This window comes from Candoia aspera, chromosome 12, assembly GCF_035149785.1.
Source record: "Candoia aspera isolate rCanAsp1 chromosome 12, rCanAsp1.hap2, whole genome shotgun sequence".
NCBI classification, from domain to species: Eukaryota; Metazoa; Chordata; class Lepidosauria; order Squamata; family Boidae; genus Candoia; species Candoia aspera.
In genome coordinates, this window is record NC_086164.1 from 13,855,733 (window position 1) to 13,873,803 (window position 18,071).

The window sequence follows — 18,071 nt, forward strand, 5'->3', positions numbered from 1 at the left end:
GAGAACCAGTTGGGTGACTTTGGGCCAATTGTGCTCTCAGTCCTAGGAAGGAGGAGGCAAGGGCAAACTGCTTCTGAAAATCTTGCCAAGAAAACTGCAGGGACTTGATCCTGTAGTCACCAGGAGTCAGGGTTGGACTTGATGGGCCATAACGATAGTACTCCATCAACTGGCATGGCTTCTACAGAATGTAGAATCTCTTCATTTTGAAGACATACCATTGTGAAATCTTAGTCCCATTCTTTTTCCAAGGTGTTCAGGAAATGATACACCTGTTATCCTGTGAGGTGGGGTAAGCTTTATAGTTTCCACACATTAATGATTAATGATATCAGGAGAACAACCGATTCTGCCTCACTTAAGGATTAGGAGAGAAATGAGAAAGAAGGGACTATGCTGGAAGCTTCATAGCTGACAAGGATTCAAACCTGGGTCTTGACCACCAGGTTCAACTCTGCAACAGATCTGGACCTCCAGGCTCCAATAACTAACACTCTAATAGAGCCCTCATGTACTCCAGCTACAATGTGGAAATTGTTTCTGCTAGTTCAGTCTCTCCATTACTTAGCTAGTGTGATCTGATCTGAAGATGAGGCACGCCATCTACCTCCTAGTAAGTAAAGTCTGTTAAGTTCAGCAGTACACATTATTCAAGATTTTCAGTAAAACTGCCATTGCTGCTTTCATCTGCATGTGCCTGTACTGTGCTGCTTCCTGTTGTTTTATTGATTGTGGTGGTGTTTATTCATTCAGTCGCTTCCGATTCTTCGTGACTTCATGGACCAGCCCACGCCAGAGCTTCCTGTTGGTCGTCAACACCCACCGCTCCCCCAGGGACGAGTCCGTCACCTCTAGAATATCATCCATCCACCTTGCCCTTGGTCGGCCCCTCTTCCTTTTGCCCTCCACTCTCCCTAGCATCAGCATCTTCTCCAGGGTGTCCTGTCTTCTCATTATGTGGCCAAAGTATTTCAGTTTGGCCTTTAATATCATTCCCTCAAGTGAGCGGTCTGGCTTGATTTCCTGGAGGATGGACTGGTTTGATCTTCTTGCAGTCCAAGGCACTCTCAGAATTTTCCTCCAACACCCCAGTTCCAAAGCATCGATCTTCCTTCGCTCAGCCCTCCTTATGGTCCAGCTCTCACAGCCATATGTTACTACGGGGAACACCATTGCTTTAACTATGTGGGCCTTTGTTGTCAGTGTGATGTCTCTGCTCTTAACTGTTTTATCGAGATTTGTCATTGCTCTTCTCCCAAGGATTAAGGGTCTTCTGATTTCCTGACTGCAGTCAGCATCTGCAGTAATCTTTGCACCTAGGAATACAAAGTCTTTCACTGCTTCTACATTTTCTCTATTTGCCAGTTATCAATCAAGGTGGTTGCCATAATCTTGGTCTTTTTGAGGTTTAGCTGCAAGCCAGCTTTTGCACTTTCTTCTTTCACCTTCCTCAGTTCCTCTTCGCTTTTAGCCACCAAAGTGGTATCATCTGCATATCTGAGATTGTTAATGTTTCTTCCAGCGATTTTAACTCCAGCCTTGGATTCCTCAAGCCCAGCATGTCACATGATGTGTTCTGCGTACAAGTTGAATAGGTAGGGTGAGAGTATACAGCCCTACCACACTTCTTTCCCAATCTTAAACCAGTCTGTTGTTCCGTGGTCTGTTCTTACTGTCGCTACTTGGTCATTATACAGATTCTTCAGGAGGCATACAAGATGACTTGGTAGTTTTATTGATTACCTTATTGCAAAATTTTCTCCTTTGTATTTGCTTGCTTTTTACGGTTAGCCATTTAGATTTGGGTGTACATTTGGGTGTACATTTCAAATGTAAAAACAAGCAATATTTTGGGATGACAACTGTATTGTTTCAACTGTGTTTCTGCTGCTTCCCACCCAATTTATTATTCCTGTCTTTCTCCTGTAGAGCTGTCACTTTACATGAGGTCTCTGTTATAGCCCCAAGACACCTGTTTCCCGTGTGGTCAAATCCAAGGCTGAGCGAGCTGTTTGCAAAGACAATGTTTGCACATGGGAGGGTCTGAATCAGAGCTGTTGTGTGTGCATACGTAAAAAAAAATCTGAAAACATTTTTATGATTAGTTTATGGCTGTTCCCAAGATGGGCCATATGTTCTTTGCTGAGTTCCTTTTCCTCTACTAAGAGGTCACGGTGAATTTACTTTTTCCTCACCTTTGAAAGTTCAAGCAAAATGCAAGAGAACTCAGCTTTGAAGATTCAAGCCCCTGAGGTTTTCAGTGAACCAGCCTGTTTGATTTTTAGTTGCTAGAGTTTGTAAAGAGGCTAGCCCCTACAAAGGAGCTGTGCTTTCTGAGGGAGCCGCACAGGAGGCAACTCTAGCTGTTGACCATTAATCTTGCTGAATGGTTAATTGATCTCCTGAGACACTCCTTGCTTTCTCCTACATCACCGTCATTCCTAGCCATTAATTTGGACCTTTTAATGGCAGACTTTCCTCTTTCTTCTAACTCAAGGACAGAGGTGCTTCCAATCCATTTACATACCAATGCTCTGTCTCTCTCTTGTTGCTTGAGAGCTCAGTGCTTGAGCATTCAAGGATATTGCACAATTGGGCCTTGTATTTCCATAGCCTGGCTTGGCATGGAGGTCCAATGGGGTGCCTCAAGAGAAGGCACCAACAGAGAAAGGTCAGGAAACCAAAACATCTTACAGAGTCAACCAAACACCTCCATCCAAACTGGTATAACTCCCAAAGCAAATGCATTTTGGAGGACAAGTTAACATGACACCCGTTACCTATTCCCAGAAGCCCTTATGGAGAAGAGGAGGGGGGCAGCCAGTTCTTCCCATTGCCCTTTAGGTACACAATGAGTTTCCTCAAACCTAATTCACCCATTGCGTGAGCTGCATCCAAGGAGAATAGGGCTGATCCATTTATATTCTTGCTGACGACACAGTGACATGCAACAGGTGGGGGGGGGGAACTGCTGGAAAGTAAAATTGCTAATTAATAAAATCAGCAACACCTCAGGATTCAAGTTTAAAAATAGAATCAGGCTGCCTTTATATATACACTGCCCCCACCCCCTGAAATCAGGATAATAGCTGCAGCCTCTGGGGAAAAATACACAACTTGCTGCACAGTTGCTAAGGGTCTTTTCTACCCAAGTAGTTGCAAATCTCAAAGACAGAGCTGGTGCCTGTGTCACATATATTGAGGGTCTCAGGACCTGCTGCTGATGGGCCCGCTTTAAAAAGAAAAGCCTCAAACTGGTTTTCCAAGCAATCTCAGGTAGATGGGCCTAGTTAATTCCTTGAATTTCTCTTCATTCTCCAGAGTGATGTTAAACTAGGGATATTGTGAGAGATTAAAATGGTGCTCTCACAGCTGGGTACCCTGTTGGCAATGTTGCTACCATGTCAGCTGAGGAGACCCATTAGAGCAGTGTTTCTCAACCTTGGCCGCTTTAAGCTTTGCTGGCTGGGGAGTTCTGGGAGCTGAAGTCCACACACCTTAAAGCGGCCAAGGTTGAGAAACACTGCTTTAGAGGGTGTTTGTTCAGGTCTGTCTCAGACCTAAAGCAGATGCAAAAATTAAGTTCTAGCTGAATGACCCCAGAGTGGGAAAAAAACCCATTATGCCACATAAGAACATTAGCAGTGCCCTGCTGGATTGTACCCCTGGCCTATTTGGTCTGTTCTCATAGTGGCCAACCAACTGCACAAGGACGACTACTAGTTTCCCAGCAGATGGCCTTTAGAGGCAGTCCCACAACCACCAAGTTAGCTAGACAAAAAGGCCACAATGTTCTGGATGCAACAAAGGAGCTGTCAGCAGTTAAGCGAAGGCCTCCTCCTCCTGTTTTCTAGCAATTTCAAGGAGTTAAACCAAGCCCAGGCAAAAGTCCCTGCTTCCATTTTCAGCACAAGTTATAGCTAACAAGTTAACCCAACAGGTCTTGCTGGGGCCAAAGGCAGCATCTGAATTCCCTCTAAGTGTGGGGTGGGAAAGCAGGGAGGGAAGGTTGGGGCAGCAGTTGGGCAGCCCATTCAATATAAGGAAACTGCGATGGAATCTTGATGAAGCTGGGCTCCATATATAATCTTCCTCCATATAATAGTTCCAGCAAGCCGAAGCAGACAATAAAGCTGACTCATAAGACCAAAAAAAGAAAAAGAGTGACTCTTCTGAGACATTGAAACAGACTGGCTTCTACTTTGGGAAAATGCTGCTCTAATTTAGTTTTCTCTCTCTCTCTGTTTTATTTCCTGGGGTTTTATGTATTTCTGCTCTTTGTTCAACTTAACTGTCCTACTTGCCACTTCATTATTCACATTTTAGATGCTTTGCAATCAGACTGGCAGCTGTCTTTTAGTAGAGATGGAGGTGCAAGACCTAAACCTTCCTTAGTCATCCCATAATTCATTCCATCTGCTCCAATGGGCAATGGCTTTCTTGGGACCAACCAAAATGTCACCCAGCAATCAGCAAGTTCTTGAATTATCTAGAAAACTTCCTCTGGATGAACATTAAGCGAAGTCAGGCAGAGGAAGAGACAGTGGTGGGTTGGGTGTTGATGATGATCTCCCAAGACTACAGCTTTAACATCCAGCGTAGGACAAGATACCAGACCAACCTGGATTTGGGATTATTCAGTGCTAGGCAGGTTTCAGGCTACAGCAGTAGAGCTGTTGGCCCAAAGATCTAAGTAACAACTGATTTCTTATCCAGGAATTTCCCAGGTACTGTCTAATCCTAAACGAAGCATACAGTTTCCTTGTTAGATGGACAGAAGAAGAAAAGTGCTTAATTAACAAATAAAAAACGAGCAGGCCAAAGCTAAATTGGGTCTTGGTTGGGAAAATGTGTCTGTGTAAAAAAATAAGTTGCTTTAAATTAATGTAGACTTTAACCTCTGTGTCCCTGTGTATGCCGTTGCTTGCTCCTATCAGCCCATCATTTGAATGATTCTCTGCTCTCAGTGGATAGGGCTGGTCTCTAAAGAGAGGTACTTCAAGAATCTGAGAATTCATTGCACTGTCTCAGGGCAAATCCCCTTTGAACCACTATATAAGGCAGTGTTTGTCAACCTTGGCCACTTGAAGATGCGTGGACTTCAACTCCCAGAATTCCCCATCCAGCCATGCTGGCTGGGGAATTCTGGGAGTTGAAGTCCACGCATCTTCAAGTGGCCAAGGTTGACAAACACTGATACGATGTATTCTCAGGCATCAATACAACAACGCACATTTTCACACAAAAGTGCACCTTTGGTATCTGGGGTAGAAGCGGAAAAGGCTAAAGCCCTTTTTCCCTCCCGGATTTCCACCATTCCTTATTAGCCAGTTTATCACTAGACTACAGGTAGTTCTTGCTTAAAGACTGCCTCATTTAGCGACAGTTCAAATTTACGATAGCGCTGAAAAAGTAACTTTATGACTGGTCACAGTGTCCCCACAGTCACGTGATTGAGATTTGGGCATTTAACAACAGGCACACATTTATGACTGTTGCAGCGTCCCACAGTCACGTGATCACCATTTGTGCGCTTCACAGCTGGCTTCCGACAAGCAGAGTCAATGGAGAAGCTGGCAGTAAAATCTCAAGTTTCAGTCACATGATGTGTTGCTTAATGACCATGGGTGATTCACTTAATGACCATGGAGGAAGTGAGGCCATAAGTCCATTGTGGTTGCATGATGTCTCACTCAACGACCATGTTGCTCAGTGACAGAGTTGCCAGTCCAAATTGTGGTTGTAAAGTGAGGACCACCTGTAATCAGTAGAGAAATATGGAAAAAGGAGGAATAACCCCAGGTGTCTGCAGAAAAACGGTCTCACAAAGTGTTTCCTATAATCCTTTGTACAGCCTCAGGCATTTCCCTTTTCTGCAAAACAGGCTTCTGGTTTTTCACTTCATTCTAAGATTGCTTGAGAATTTCTCTTTTCTTCTTAGTGGCCTTTCTGAGCTGAATCTATGGCTGGAAGTACCAGAAGGCATTATTATTTGTAATGTATTTCCACTGCTCTGAAGCATCCCTGGCTAATCCATCCTTTCCAATCCAAAATAAGCTTGGTGGGAAGAGTTTCCACCTAATGCCTTCCTTTGGAATGTAATAGAAGAATGGAAAGTCTTCTACAACACAAGGCTCATCCTTGGCTACTAAATGTGAGAAGACCATAGTCTGGCCATGAGGATTTCATTGGGATTTTCTTCTAAAAGAAATCTTGACAGCAAACTGACTTTTGTCAAATGGAATGAACACCAGAAGGAAAAAGGAAAGAGGAAGGAGAACGTTTCTGCACACCTTTCTGAGGACCACAGAGATAAAGTTTAATTGCCCACCGGTGCCTCAAGATTAAATGGAGAGGACTGCTGTTTGAGTCTCTCCTTCACATGCTACCTCCAGGGACTTCCTGCTTTCTCTGCAACCTGCCTAAACCTCTTGCTCATATCAGCTTTCCCAGACTGTGTGTTACCAAATATGATTCACTCTGCAGATAGCTGCCTTGCCATGAAGCCTAGATCCTCCTGAGCCCCAAGGCAGGAACTGTGCTAGTGCGGATTTCCCGAGTATCTGACATCCTGTCTCTTCCATCTGGCCTTGACTTGATCACTGTGCTGCAACTGCTACTTTCCATAAACATTCAACCTAATTGCTTTGAAACAAAGACAAATTCACTTTTAAGATTGGTCTTTCCAGTCTCTGAACCATGAGGCCTCGTGTCCCCTAAGCATGTTTTCTCCCACTCAGCTCAGGCCCTTCCACTGAAGTTCAGGGTGTAAAATCATTTGGAGCTGCTACTCATGACACCATTATTATTCTGATTGCACCCAATGCTCCAGCCTTTTGCTCCTTAAATAGTACTGTGTCTAATGTCCATTCTGAAAAATTGCACTCAGCTTCATCACAAGTCATGTGAGAACCTTCCTTCCTTCCTTCCTTCCTTCCTTCCTTCCTTCCTTCCTTCCTTCCTTCCTTCCTTCCTTCCTTCCTTCCTTCCTTCCTTCCTTCCTTCCCACACAACAACAATCTGTGCTGGTCAAACACCTTAATCACTATAAAACAATATATTCTAAGTATGTATTATGCTATCGTATTCCTGGTGGTCTCCCTCCCTTCCAGGCTTCAATTCTATCTCAAAAGAAGACATCAAATACCTTCCAGGACCTTCTTCAGATCAAAGGTCAGCAAGAGAGTTTGCAAAATAATAGATTTGTAGCAGGGAGAAAAAAATATGATGCCAATGCCCTTTATCACTTTGCATTGGTAAAATACATTCCATGCATCAGCAGAAGAAATTTGAAATTCTAAAGCCTCCCCCAAAAGTTTTTTTTGCACAAGATTGGAAAAAGAGAAGCATTTCTGAGAACTGACCTTGATAGCTCTAATACTTTGAAAATGCTGGGCTCCAGGTGGGGACCAGATTAGCTATGGGGAATCCTAAAACAATTCAACCAAGCAACTTCTTGCAAAATTAGAACTGATTGATTGATTATGTGCCATCAAGTTGTTGTTGACTCTTAGCGATACGTAGATAGATTTTCTCCAAGAGAATCTGTCCCTAATCAGGTCCTTCAGCTTTCAGCACCCACCGCTACTGTAACTGAATCCATCCATCTTGCTGCTGGTCGTCCTCTTCTTCTCTTTCCTTCCACCTTTCCCAACAGTAGAGTCTTCTCTAGAGAGCTAGGCATTTGCATATTTTTACCCAGTCCTAATGAATATTCTACAGGTAGTCCTCAACTGACGACCACAACTGGGACAGAACTTCTGTTGCTAAGCGAGGCAGTCATTAAGTGAGTCACATCTGATTTTACGACCTTTTTTGCTGCAGTCATTAAGCGAATCACCAAATCACCATTGATTTTGCTTGTTGGAAGCTGGCTGTAATGAATGCCTATTCTAAAACACTCTCAGACTCATGAGCAGGAATGCAAAGATATCTGATTTATTAAAGAATAGTATGCAGGATCACAAAGAAAGCTGAGAATGATAAAAGCACGCCAAATGCAAACTAAAAACCCTTGGTACAAATGAGATCCCTCCCCCTGTAGAATCTTCCCAAGCTCACAATCCCAGGTGCTCCTAACGGCTTCTGATGGTCTGCGGGAAAAGTCCTTGAACAGAGCACATAACCCAGACACATTCCATTGAAATGAACATAGATACAGAGCGTGGTACAAGGTTTCACAGCAGCTCCCTCCCAACAGAAACGCGCGTCAGCGCCATGGCATGTGAAACGTTACGATGTACAGTGCGCATCGAAACAGTGAACATGACACTGGCTGGGAAGGTTGCAAAATGGTAATCATGTGACCCCAGGACTCTGCAACTGTTGTAAATACATGCCTATTGCCAAGTGCCTGGATTTTGATCACGTGACCGCAGGATTGTTGTGACTATCATAAGTGCGAGGACTGGTCGTAAGTCACTTTTTCCAGTGACATTATAACTTCAAATGGTTGTAAGTTGAGGACTAGCAGTATTCGTCTGCTCAAATAATTAAGTTGATCAGTAAAATACTGTAACTGTTTAGTTCAGCAAAGGAGATACATGCTTTCTAAAGGTTATTCCCTGAAGCCTTGGTCACTACAAGCTGTTCCGTTTAATTGACAACCACATGACTGATTGCTTTCGGAATATTTACGAATGCTTTTTCTTAAAGGTAGAATAGCTTTGAGAGAGCTCCTTAAAGGACTATGGCTTGAGAGACGTCAAACCCCAAAATTATTTCAGTGTTATAAGAAGTGGCAGTGATGATGTAAATGTGATGATTTCATAAAATACTCTTATTGTCCTCTATTTCAGATGCCCCAGTTGCGAGTATGATTATTTGCACAGTTTTTAAAAGGCGTGCAACTACATGTACAAGAAGGAATTCAAAGCCAGCAAGATCTGAGCAGGTCCAGTAGTCATAGGATGGTGCCAGTGCAGGGGACATAAATTTATGGCAGTGGGAAAGAGAAGAGAGTGGAATACAGTGGCTGAAATCTTTCAGAGCAAAAGTGCCTGTTGTAGCATTTTGTTGTACTGCAAAATTTTTGTTGCAGAACAATTTATAGGGACACAAGAGGGACTGGTTGCAATGAAGTTGTTTCTGGGAGGAGACAAACAGAAATTATTGAGGCTGTTCCTGAAAGAAAACAAAGATACGATAAGAAGTGAACATGGGGGGACATTATTTGACAGGTTAAAGATTAAGCTTTCTAAAATGCCTCCCGAGTGGGGCAGATGGGCGGTAATAAAAATATGATAAATAAATAAAAATAAACAAACAAATAAATAAAAGTAAATAGAAGTTTTATAAAGTGAATTTCTTTGATCGGGATTAAATTTTGTATGTTGTGCTGTCTGGTAGTTATTAATGGGTCTTTTTTAAAAAATCAGGACCGTAGGACAAGGTTTTAAGGATTTGTCTGTAAGTGGAGAGAGTTTTCTTTTGTGTTACTTTTTTAGAGAAAGGGTTAAGTTGGATTATAAAATGGATTTTTTTAAAATTATGGTTAAAATTTGTATGCTAGCTCTGGCAGCTTTTAATAGATCTTTGCTAATTAGAATTAAATGGTGATTTCTTATAATTTGATTAATAAGGGATGTGATGTGGGAAGAAGAGATTAATTTTCTTCTTTTTTTCTTACTAGAGAAGGTGTTAACTTACTGAAATTGTCTATATTTGCCTGGAGGGGAGTGGGGGGCTCATCTTTTATATAACTTCTCTCTGTTTTTTTTATTTTTCTTTATTTCTTTGTATTTCTTTTCTTTTTCTATTTTTTAGTTTGTATTCATTTTTTTATCTTTGTTTATGTAGACTTTAATAAAATTATTGTATATAAAGAAGAGGGACTGGTTGCAATGTAGAATCAGCAGTGAAATAAGTACAGGCCAGAATGAACCACCACCAGCTGAATTAAAAGCAATTTGCCCTTTGAAAACAATCAAACAGAAGGCACAGTGCATACAGCTATGCAGGAATTTCAATGTTTCATCTTGTTCTATTTTTAACAAACAAAGTTAAAGATTTGCTAACTAACAAGTGTTCCTTTTATGTATTCCAGACCTGATGGACCAAATGCTTTCTGTTCTGGATCAGTGAGTTCTCCACTTGCCCACTTGTTCTGAATGATGTCAGAAGGTGATAGTCATTCTGAATTTCTTTCAATGATTTACCTGACTTTTTCCAAAGCAGGTGATTTGATTAAACTATAAATGCTTTGGGATCTTTCTTTGAATTAGTTATACATTCCAAAACAGGAAAATGGGCTGTATAGCTGGTTGTTGAAATCAACAGACAAGGGAGAGAGAAGAGAAACTTTAAAGAGTTTTAGAGATGTCTCTGGTGAAGTTTAGAAAAATGGCAAAGGAGAAACCAGAAAAAAAAATTCTGCTGAAATATTCAACAGAGTGGAGGTAACCAAAAGAAAGAACTGGACATCAAAGATGGGATTGCTTCATAATGGCCCAAGACTACTTTTAAGAGTCATCAACAGACTTTGCTAGAGAGCATCAACAGAGAAGATGGGGACAGAAAGAATATTTGTAGAAACCCAACCACATCTTAGTTGACTACCATTAGAGCAGTGTTTCTCAACCTTGGCAGCTTAAAGATATGTGGACTTCACCTCCCAGAATTCCCTAGCCAGTCCACACATCTTCAAGCTGCCATGGTTGAGAAACATGTCACTGGACAGCTAGCATTAGTTAAACAGTTTGTGGAAAAGTTCACAAAGCACTTCATATAAAACTTCATCAGACCAGACAACAAGTAAGAAGTGGCCATCAGCTGTATAACAGCCTGAGTCTCCAGATTCAAATTTGCATCGACTTGTAGAGACCACATAGATCAGTGTTTCTCAAACTTGGCAACTTTAAGACCTGTGGACATCAACTCCCAGAATACCCCAGCCAGCATTAAGTAGAACGGAAAGAACAACACAATTTACACCATCGTTATACATACATATATGACACACCTAAACACATGTATAAGAAACCATCAGCCTTCAGTCCATCCTTCACAATCCCTTTTCATCTTTTTAACTTCTTAAAGCAAACAGTGTTTTTCTCCATCTTCTTTGTCCCATACTAATGACATTCTCTTCCCAAATGATCATCACCCGTTTATATTGAAAGCGGTTTTTCAAGGCATATTTATTTACTTTATTTATCAATCAAATTTATACACCGCCCATCTCACTCTATAAATGACTCTGGGCGGCTTACACATAAAAGGTCATAAAAACCATTATAAAAATATATACAGTTAAAACTGTTAAATTTAACAGTTCTGGAAAAGAAAAGGACTGCAGTGGTTCTGTAAAGAGACCTTGGCTTCATTCATTACAGTAGCCAGACTCTGGTTCTGAATAAATTTATTTTTTTTCTTTTTGCAAAAAATAATTTAGCGGTTGTTCAAGCCATGGAAATGATCATGAGAAGTGCTATAATTTCTTCATTTTTACCAATGACGCTAAAATCTAATTACAAAAATAGAAGGGGGATTGCTGCATCATATCCAGGACACTCAAACTGACTTTTCCTGTTCTCTCTTCAACACTGATGATTAAAAAAAAAAAAAAAGAATACCAGAAATATGGGATATAAAGCAGGGTTTAGCTCAATATCAGATGTACTGCCTGATCTTTTACCTCTATAAAGCAAGGGATAATTCCAGTGTTTCCCCCCCTTTCCTTTCCAGAATGAACAGACAGTAATCACATTAAATGAATAGGCTGTGACCAAACTAATCTTTTGACTCAGAATCATTAAAATGATCTAAGCGCCTATCCATAAAGGAACATTAAATCCCACTGATAAACATATCAAGACAGTGACTTCAGAGCAGTTCCATTTTATATTAATTTAGTGTCCTGATTACCAGGAAACACACTGAGGCGAGGACTTGGTCTCTAATATTTATTAGTAGTACTTAACAAGAATCCTAACAAACTGAAGAAGCGTGGGAAAACCCAGCCATATAAACCCCAAAGGTTAAGGCGGTCCCGATCTGTGTCTCTTTGAATGGCTGAACAGTTCCTCAGTGCTACGCATGCGCTTGACAGTCTGGGTGAGAGCCCCCTGCTCGCCATCCTTACTCATGACATTTAGTGAGCAATGAAGATTTGAAGTAGTGATGTCAATCCTTTTAAATCAGAGGTGGGTTATCTGCAGTAATAGTCCTTGAACTATATTTGGGGGTAGGATTGATAGAGCCCCCCAACACATGAATATGCCTTGTTTCCAAAACTTGGAGTTGAGAAACACATGAACACAGTGACTCCTAAATCAGTTTTAATATAGCTATAAAAAGTACCCCCCAAAATCTTTTCCTCACCCACTTTATATCACATTTCCACTGACTGTGGCCACTGTTAGCCCCCACCCCTATTAAATTCAGCCCTAGCTGACCAAAATAGTGTCTGATTGATTATGTGCCAACAAGTCGTTTTTGACTCCTCGTGGCCACATAGATTTGTTGCATATAATAAAAAAATATTGTCTAGCCCAGCCTTAAATTATTTGATAGTTAAATACCATCAAACCATTTTTATTTAATTTTTTCCTACAGTGGAAGCATGGATGATAAAATTAATGGAACTGGCAGAGATGGCCAAACTGACTATATTGAAAATAATTTGTCTAGGTTTGTTTCTACTTGGAAACCACTTTTGGACTTTTTGCTGGTAACTGAAAAAAAATGAAGCTTTGATTTTGGGATTTGATGATTAGGTTGGTATAGATTATAGAAATGCTTATTATAGTTAAAATTAGAGTAAGAAGTTCATGCATTTTTTTTTATTTGCATCTCTGCTGGAGAAGATCAAAAGTCACTCTTTTTGCTGAATTTCTATTTCTTTCTGCACTTTTTAGTTTGTCTCTTTTTTTCTTTAGCCTCTCTTTAATCTTTTTCTATCTTTTTGTATTTTATCTCTGTGTTGAAAATTTAATAATGTTCCTTTAAAAAAAGGAACATTTTTTTATTTTATTTTGCTGGAAAGAAAAGAAGAAATCATATGATGTACTAAATTTGCATCATTAACACCGAGAAAATAAACTGTGCCCTCAAGGAAATCAGAACTGGGGATTTAAAGAGTTTAAACAGCTGGAAAGCTGCCAGTATTTTGTACCAGGACTGAAAATGAATGGCTGCACATTGTTCCTTGTGACCATTACGTACTTTCAGATAAGCAAAGGAAACCTGTTCAGAAGAGGAAGTTGACTCCTGTCATGCGATCTTACGTCAGATGGGAAAGGTAATCTGTTTGCTTTGTGGTGACAGAGTATACAGCTTCAAGGTTCCAAGGCAGGGAGGACCCACAGATGCAGCAACTCCAGCCAACATAGCCAAAGGTGAGCAAAGCTTGAGTTGTGGTCCAATAACTTCTGGATGGCTGCATGTTCCCCATTCCTGACCTCTTAGCATCTGATCCAACACTTCTTAGCATTGAAAAATGGACCTGGCATGTTCTTCCTGCTTGGGACCTTTTAATTAAAGCAGACATCCCTGAGTTCTTGTTCTTACTTCCCTTTGGACCCAAGAAAAGGCTTTTTTGAAACATCTGTGGTTTCTAAAAAGTAGATCTGGACTATCACATCTGGGCTGCACAGTTCACACCACAGGTAGATGTGTGAACCTTGCAAGTATTCCAGACTAGAAGCACACCCAGAAGGACTAGCTCTACTTTATTGTAAGGTTTCATTAACAGAAGCTTGCAAGTTTGAAAGTACATCTCTCCCCCCTCGCCTTTACAGCCCCAGAAACTACAGTAGGGAGGGTCCCTTCTGAGATGTTTGCCACTCCCCCATTCCTTTTGGGGGCTCAGCGGCCTCTTATCCAATCATTGTCTAGGCTGCAGCTCTTCCTCCTGTCTCCCAAGGTCATTCCCACCTACCATTACAGATGGCAGCAAAGAGACAGAGTCTTCTGCCCCTCTTTGGTGCCACCCAGGGGTAATCTGAATTGTTGCAAACTAATTATGAAACAGTACTCAAAGCTGTGCAAGACCTTAGCCCAGGGTCCTGAAGCCTTCAGAACTAAAATTGCAAACTGTCAGCTGTTCTGCACAGGAAGTCACTGAGACACTATCTTGAATTTTTTCCCAGCAGTGAAGTGTTAACTGGCTCTGCATTAGTCCTATATATCCAGACTGACCATTGGTTGGTGCTGTCCAGGAACAGTTTGAAAGAGCTTCCTGTTTGGGCAATAGTTATTTGCCTGGCTCCTGTGTGCACTTCTGTGAATTCCTTGGGTAAGACTGAGTGGCCTACTATGTTGAGCTTTGATTAGGTTTTCTTGAACAAGCCATGGAAGTGTAGCTCACACATAATGCTATACCATAAACCACTGTTAACAAAGCACAGTGGCTGCATTCACACATCACACTAAGTCAAAGCAAAACAAAGGTAGCACCACCCAGCCTTTCAAAAGCTCTTCCATTTGTATTGTTATTAAAATTTATATTGTACCTTTTCCCCATAAGCTGAAGAATGTTGGGGATTTCCCCTTCATTTTATCCTTGTAGCAACTACTCTGATTTGAAGTGCTTGGCCCAAAGTCACCCAGTATGTTTTCATGGCTAAGACTTGCTCCTTTCCAGTCCTAATCCAGTATCTTAACCACTGTACCACCTGGTTGAGTGAGGCCCAGCTATTTACCTGTTGATTGAGGGGAGGACCAGGGTTTTACAAATTTTAGGCATGGGCAAACAGCCTAATTTCTTCCTCCCATAGGGTCTTAAGGCTAATTACTTGGTTTTGGGGTTGAGTTTTTGTTTTTTTGGGTTTGTGTATTAAAGCAAGCAATTTAAAAAAATGATATATTCAACAAAAAGAAACATCATTCTGCATGGTCAGTAGCATGGACTGCCCATACAAGTGGCTCTAAGTGTCAGGATCTGGCCTTTTACACCTACTTTGGACATGAGGTGTTCCAACTGACACAGGGTCACCTTTGGAGTTGGCTTAATCTGGTTCAAAACATCTCCTTTTTTTCTTTTTTTTCTTTTTTACATTTCTTCTGACTGTTCTCAGAAGATTCATTTCTGCAGCTCACGTTATATTATTGGGCTCCGTGCCACCCACACTTGGCATGGAATGTTGTCCAGCTGGTCTGAGTTGGCCATGTGATGCCGCGTAAATGCTGGCTTAGAAGCTTATTGCCATGGTCAATATTTGCAGTAGCTGGAGGGAGGGAAGATCTTTTTTTTTCCTTTTTCTCCCTGGCTTCCCAGCCCAAGCAGCTCACATTGACGCAAAAGTTTCTGGAGTTGCTTAAAATCTTTCTCCAAGCTGATGGGTAGGTCTTGCTCACCTCCTTTCCTGCAAATGCTCCAAGCTTCGCAGAGAGCTGAAAATGAAGGACAGATTAGAGGAGCTGAGGAGCCGCATGTATGAAAATGGGGACTCTTTGGATCTGGATGAGACCCTTTCGTTTGACAATCCTGTTTTTCAAGAAGATGGGGGCAATCCCATGAGTAAGGTTTTGCAAGAAGTAAGCAGCCTCTCCTTGGCTCTGGACAAGTTGGAGCAATTATCTGAGAACATTGATAAGAAACAGCAGCAGGTGCTGTGCTGCACCACGGAAGAAAGCGTTTGCGAGGAGAAAAAAGAGCTGAGCACCATGAAAGATGCTTTCACCAGGGAGGCTAAAACTCTCCAGCCAAGGCTCAATGGCATCCTGGAGGCCCTTGCCAAGGACAGTGGTAAGTGGCTGGCCATCAGCCGCATTCGCTACAGCCAGTTCTTGGTGCTGCTCAACCGCTACCGTGAGATCATCACCCGCCACTATGCCAAGGAAACCCACTATGTGGAGAAGCTGAAGGAGCAGATCCAGAGGCAAACGGAACTGGCAGGTTTGAGTCTCCAAGAGGAGGATATCAAGCAACTGGTGGAGAGCCCAATGATGCCACGCATTGTTGGCCAAGACTTGGAGGTGCTCAAAGCCAAGCAGCACCTTGCCATGGCCCAGGTGCGCCACCAGCAGCTGCTGGACTTGGAGGCCCAGATCAGTGAGCTACACTCCCTCTTCTTACACTTGGAGATCCTGGTTTTAGAACAACAGGAGGTCCTCAACAGTATTGAGTACAACATCCTGCACACCATTGATTACATTTCCCAGTCCAACGAGGAAGTCAAGAAAGCCATCAAATACGAGCGCCATTCCCGGTTGTCCTCCATGTTGTCTGCGCTCCTCGGCCTTTGTGCCTGTTGTACGTGCTTATCGTGTATGGCAAATCCAAGTGTGATGCGCTGAACAAAAAAGGGAGAGAGGAATTTCTTTCAAGGAGAAAGGAGAACCCTTGATGACCGAGAGCATTCTGGAGGATTGGATGTACATCTGAGAACAAGTCAGTCTGGATAAAGGGGGTTGATGGATGCTTCCAGAAAGGCAATGCTGGCTTGGGTTCAGTTGAGTATTTGGCTCTATTTTTCAAAGCAAAAGAAGAGGCCTGCTGAGAAAGGACATGGGTTCAGCAGAGCTCAGCACCCTTTCTGTTTCCAGCAGTATACAACTCTACTTCTGGATTGCTAGTATGCAGGCTGCCATGGTCCCTTGTCCTAGTTGTAAGTTTTAACTACTAGTATTCAGCTGCCTCCCACACCAAGAGATTCTGTTTTGCTAAGCCTGGTGAACTGTGGTGAACAGATCTGTTCTCCTTGCATCTGTTTTGGGATTGGTGTTCTTTACAAGGATACCAGGGCAATGGCAAAGCAGTTGTCTCATCAGCTCCTGGACCACTCAGTTGAGCTGAAAGGGAGCAGCCAGGGCTTATAATGAAGAATCTTTGACTCATAATCCTGGATGTGTGACCATTACACAAACAATGAAAGAAAAGTACCTCTGCACATGCTCAAATGCACTTTCTGATGTTTGATGTGTTTGCGTGTTCCAAAAACAGATGTTTCAAAAACAGGCTTAGAATTGAAGCAAGCTGCTTCAGGAGGCCCCATTCATGCAAAATGCAGTTAATGGAGTCTAAATGCTTCAGCAAAGTTTTACAAGTGTTGGTTTTAGCAGAGGACACCCTACAAATAACAAAATACCTTGAGCTGCAAAACAGGTTCTGTGGCAACAGTGCTGATTTCTGACTTCACTGAAAGTCTCAGGATTAACATTACATACACACACACACACAGTATGTATGTATGTATATGTGTATGTGTGTGTGTGTGTATACACACACACGCATACACACACACATATACTATATCTATCTATCTATCTATCTATCATCTATCTATCTATCTATCTATCTATCTATCTATCTATCTATCTATCTATCTATCTATCTATCTATCTATCTATCTATCTATCTATCTATCTATCTATCTAGTGTATGTATATATTGTTAGTACTTGCGACCCAGGATCCTGTTTCTCCTTGCTGTCTTTTTCCCCCATTGTCCTTTTTATGCATAAAATTGCTCCTAATATTCTTGCAGTTTATCTCCCATGAATTTAATCTATGCTCATGCAAACAAACTAGTAATTTTTCTCTCGCTAGAAAATGAGATTGCTGTGTCGTACTACACAGATAATGAATGAGTTTCTGGTTTTAGTTCCTGAATGCTGTAATGCAGGGTTTTACATCTTGCTTACATTTCACCCAGATAATTTCCAGTCTTGTTATCTCTCACATCTGGCATAATGTAGAGGATGAGTTAAGAGTGTTAAGGGTTACATAAAAGCTAAAGGGTGTGTGTGTCACAGCTTCTTGGTTGTTTTGCACAATCGGAATCAGCTTTCACACTGTTTGCCTTTTTTTATATAATGTGTGTCTTTGAAAAGCAGGAGGGGGAGATTAACTATATTGGTTTAGAGCAGAGGTTCTTAAACTGGGCGTATCCTGGGGATAAAAAGACCAATCTGTAATAGCTTGTTTCTGTGCCTAGAATCCAGTTTGGGACTGCCACTGCCAAGGCATTTGCAAGAGTCTGGGGTTTTTTTTTTGTGGGGATAATGACAATATTCAAGACTGGGAAAAGGGATAACTGAGTCAAACAGTTTAGGAACCACTGGTCTAAAGTCCAAATCCTGCATGAGCAGAGCTGAATTACCATATACAACTACACAGGTCTGTTTATG

At 41.7% G+C, this 18,071-nt stretch overlaps 1 protein-coding gene across 1 annotated transcript; it reads left to right on the top strand.

Annotated features, from left to right (window-relative positions):
* The first annotated feature begins 15,263 nt into the window (after nt 1-15,263).
* Nucleotides 15,264-17,086, top strand: LOC134504305 (syntaxin-3-like). The gene has a single exon (XM_063313451.1). It carries the CDS (start codon nt 15,340-15,342, stop codon nt 16,237-16,239), a length of 900 nt encoding a protein of 299 aa, XP_063169521.1. The 5' UTR covers nt 15,264-15,339; the 3' UTR covers nt 16,240-17,086.
* The last annotated feature ends 985 nt before the right edge of the window (nt 17,087-18,071 follow it).

What these genes read in the sequence shown, in the direction of transcription:
- LOC134504305 (XM_063313451.1), top strand. Translation starts at nt 15,340, where the DNA reads ATGAAGGACAGATTAGAGGAGCTGAGGAGCCGCATGTATGAAAATGGG.